At 61.8% G+C, this 3,710-nt stretch overlaps 1 protein-coding gene across 2 annotated transcripts; it reads right to left on the bottom strand.

Annotated features, from left to right (window-relative positions):
* Positions 1-328: 328 nt before the first annotated feature.
* Positions 329-3,438, bottom strand: LOC137753021 (leukocyte immunoglobulin-like receptor subfamily A member 6). 2 transcript variants are annotated; one of them, XM_068527978.1, is made up of 8 exons: positions 3,405-3,438; positions 3,202-3,237; positions 2,733-3,017; positions 2,283-2,585; positions 1,760-2,056; positions 1,198-1,500; positions 607-657; positions 329-465 (listed from the first exon to the last, which is right to left on the bottom strand). In XM_068527978.1, exons 1-8 carry the CDS (start codon positions 3,436-3,438, stop codon positions 329-331), a joined length of 1,446 nt encoding a protein of 481 aa, XP_068384079.1. The 2 variants fall into 2 exon arrangements, with proteins under 2 accessions (XP_068384079.1, XP_068384080.1); XM_068527979.1 differs by lacking the exon at positions 607-657.
* Between the last annotated feature and the right edge of the window lie 272 nt (positions 3,439-3,710).

Below are 3,710 nucleotides of genomic sequence, written 5' to 3'. Positions count from 1 at the left end.
TTACATGAAAGTGGGCCAGAGCAAGAACATGCGTAAGGTGTGGATGCAGACCTGCCATGTGGGATGTGCCTCACGGCACAGGGGTGAGAGGTGACGGGGCAGTCAGGGAGAGTCACCACTGGTGGGGAGGGAAGGCACCACGGTTAACCGAGGCCCAGGCCTCCACAGGGACTCCCAGACCTTCTCCTGCACCCGCACCGTGTCTCTCCCTCCCTGGTCAGACAGTTCACACAACACGTGCTGCAGATTCTCTTCCAGAATGTCCTGGGCACATAAGGTCATGTCCAGGGCTCCACCACTCGGGACAGTGCATGGTTCCCTCTTGTGTTCAGCTCCTGGCTGCATCTTGGGTTCCTCCATGGCCATGTTGAGCCTGAAAGAGCAGAATCGCAAGGCCCAGCAGGATCAAGCCAGCCACGCCCATCCGGATGAGATTCTCCACTGTGTAGACTTGGGGGTGTGAGGCTAGGATTTGTGGACAAAGAGGTCACGGAGGTCAGAGCAGATCTGAATCACCCCAGAATCCAGGGTGTCCACCCAGGGAACCCGCCTCCCCTTGACAGGACATGACGCTTGGAGCCCAGCCCCATATCTGAGTGATTTTACCTCTCGTGGGATCTGACGTGTTTTGTGATGGGTGGATGGCGTCAGCTGCTCCTGAGAGTCATAAAGTGAGGGTGTGAGTGAGGAACTGGGGAGACACGAGCCCTTCTCCCAGGTTCTGTGTGCTCAATGCCCCCGTTCTCATATTACAGCTCCTACGCAGTTCCTTAATGAACCCTTCCTCTAATGTGCCAGGTCCCCTCTGCCCTCCTCATTGCATTCTCTCAGCCTCCCTGTGTTCTTTGAACTCAGAACCTGCTTTTGAATCACTTTGGAACCGAGTTGGCTGTGCCCCCGGTGCTCAGGATTAGTGAGAGACGTGGTCTCTTAATGCAGAAATAATTGAGTGCTGTGTGTCCTGTGTTCAGTCTGAGATTGAAGACCCTGTAATCTTATTCTCCTACTTCTGGGAGTTCCCACTGATTCAACAGCTGAGGACCCAGGATCCAGTGATGAGAGTTTGGAGTCAGGGGCATTGAATGTCCTCCTCTCTGGAGCCCCGCTGTGTCCCCTCATTCATTACTACCTCAGACATTTCTGGGGACAGAGCCCTGAGCTGACTGAGTCTGAAGGGACAGGGCTGGGGCCCCTCACCTGAGACCACGAGCTCCAGGGGGGCACTGGCGTGTGACAGCAGGTAGGGGTCACTGCTGAGTGAGCTGTAGCACCTGTAGGTCCCATCGTGGGCTGAGGTCACAGGACTCATGGAGAATTCGGCCTGGAAATGCCGATCTTGGTACTTTGATCTAAGACGCAGTGGGGGACGGGCTGCCCCCTCCTTGGACAGAAGGAAAGTTTCTGTCCTGCTCCCTGACTGACACAGCAGGGTCACGTTCTCTCCTGAGGCCACCACGGGGCCCGGCTGCACCGAGAGGGAGGGCGTGTCAGGGAACCATCCTAGAGAGAGGAAGGGGGGTGAGGGGCTGCCCGCCCCCCTGGTTCTGAACTGCAACTCAGCAGGGCCTCCCTGAGGCCCCTCATCGCTGTCTGTCTCTGTTTTCTCTGAGTCTCTCCCTCTCCCTGCCCACCCCCGTCTCTCTCTGTCTCTCTCCCGCCCTGGGGACCCCGCACGCCTGGTCCCAGCATCACCACCTGGGGCTCCCCCGGCAGGGCCTGTGCAGAGTCTGGGTCCCTGACCGACCCGCTGGCTCCTCACCTGCCACCAGGACGTCCAGAGGGTCACTGGGGGCCGACCACTCGGAGGAGAGGTTGTGCCCACCGTAGCATCTGTACCGGGCCCCGTGGGTGCTGGTCACCGGGCCCAGGGGGAAGTCGGCCTGCGAGAGCCCAGCCTGGGGCTGCCGGCCAGGGCGCTGGGGGAGGGCCTGTCCCCCCTCCTGGGACAGAGCGAATCTGTCGTAGCCGACGTCAGAGCGACACTGGAGGGTCAGGCTCTGTCCAGAGGCCACGACAGGGCCCTGCGGGGTCAGGAGGGAGGGCTTCCCAGACACACCTGGGGGAAGACCAGCCCTGGGCTGTAGGGGCTGGTTCCTCCCGTGAAGCCCCTTCTCCCGTCCTGGTCCCCAGGCCTCACTGTCGCTCACACTCTGTGTCTCTGTCCTGTGTGCCCCACTCCCCCCTCACCCCACCCTCTCATCTGGGACAATCCTGGGAGAAAAGCATCTAATAATCTGTCTCGTGCCTCAAAAGTGTGTGAGGCCAGGGTGGGACTTCCTCACCTGGGACCAGGAGCTCCACGGGGTCACTGGGTGCTGACCACACCTGGGGGGTGTCCCTGTAAAAGCCGTGGCATCTGAACGTCCACCTATGGCTGGGGGTCATGGGACCCACGGAGAGCAGGGCCTGCGTCTGCCCATTGGGTCTTCGCTGTGCATCCAGGGTCCAGGAGGACTTGTGTTCTCCTTCCTTAGTCAGAATGAACCTGTCCAATCCCTGCCGTGAGCCACACCGGAGGGTCACGGTCCCTCCCGAGGTCACCACAGGGCTTGGCAGGGCTGAGAGGGTGGGTTTGCTGTGGACCCCTAGGAGAGAAGGAGGGAGCTTGTGAAATGGGGCTCACACCCCCCTTCCCTCCCCCAGGGCTGGGCTGTGAGAGGGACACACCCCTGAGAGCAGACCCCCTTCCTGAGGGCAGAGCCTGAGGCTGGGACCCCCGAGTGTCCTCTCACCTGTCACCACCAGCTCCAGGGGGTCACTGCGCTCTGACCAGACAGTGAGGCTGCGATAGTAACAGTGATATCTCCCTGCGTCGGGCTGTGCCATGTGTGGGATGGAGAACTTGCCCTTGTCCCTGGGCTCCAGTGGGGGCTGTCTGTACCAGGGACCTGAGCTTCCCTCTTTATCTAAACGGAACTCCCGGGCCCCCAGGGTGCCCTGACACCAGATGGTCACGGGGCTCCCCCAGGGGATCACAGAGCCTGGCTCAGCCCAGATGGTGGGTTTGGGGAGGGTCCCTGGAAGGACGTCAGAGGCTGGATCACAAGACATCCTCACCCCCAGGTCCCCAGCTCTCAGCCCCAAACCTCCCAGACTCCCCCTCCTTCAGCCCAGAACTGCTGTTCCCCATCCCCATTGCCTGGGGGTGGCCCCTTGTCCGCATGAGCAGGAGGGAGCTGGGACACCTGGGGACAGACTCACCTGCCTGCACGTGGGTCCTCAGGCCCACACGCAGCCCTGGAAGAGAGACCCCTGTGAGGATTTGCCCTGAATCCTGAGCAGCGCCTCTCCTCCCCGTGAGCCTCCTGAGTCCTGGGGTCTCCTGACAGAGCAGCCTGGCTGTGGCGGCGGGGGGGGGGGGTCCCTCCGTGCCTAGGGCTTCCCCTCCCCCTCCTCCATCTCACCGAGGCAGAGCAGGGCCGTGAGGCTGGGGGTCATGGCGTCTCGTCCCTGTGGTCCAGGCGGTGCAGATGGAGGAGACCACGGTGCCCTCAGGACGGAGACCCGAGGGTGTGTCCACTGGGAGGCTGGTCCTCCCCATCACGGGGCTGTCACGTCAGCAGCCCCACAGGAAGGGGAACTGCCCCTCCCCAGGAGCCTGGCCCTCGTTTCCACAGGGCTCAGGCTGGAGTGGGCAGCGGGCTTCTGCAGACATATCTGACCACGTCTGAGGCCTCACTTGACCCATAAGCTGCTGCCTTCGTGGCCTG

Source organism: Eschrichtius robustus, chromosome 19, assembly GCF_028021215.1.
Source record: "Eschrichtius robustus isolate mEscRob2 chromosome 19, mEscRob2.pri, whole genome shotgun sequence".
Taxonomy (NCBI): domain Eukaryota; kingdom Metazoa; phylum Chordata; class Mammalia; order Artiodactyla; family Eschrichtiidae; genus Eschrichtius; species Eschrichtius robustus.
This window is presented reverse-complemented; position numbering and strand designations above follow the sequence as displayed.

What these genes read in the sequence shown, in the direction of transcription:
- LOC137753021 (XM_068527978.1), bottom strand. Translation starts at nt 3,438, where the DNA reads ATGACCCCCAGCCTCACGGCCCTGCTCTGCCTCG. An exon ending in CACGGCCCTGCTCTGCCTCG is followed by an intron (nt 3,238 to 3,404) that starts GTGAGATGGAGG and finishes TCTCTCTTCCAG; the next exon opens with GGCTGCGTGTGGGCCTGAGG. An exon ending in TCTGGACGTCCTGGTGGCAG is followed by an intron (nt 1,501 to 1,759) that starts GTGAGGAGCCAG and finishes TCCTCTCTCTAG; the next exon opens with GATGGTTCCCTGACACGCCC.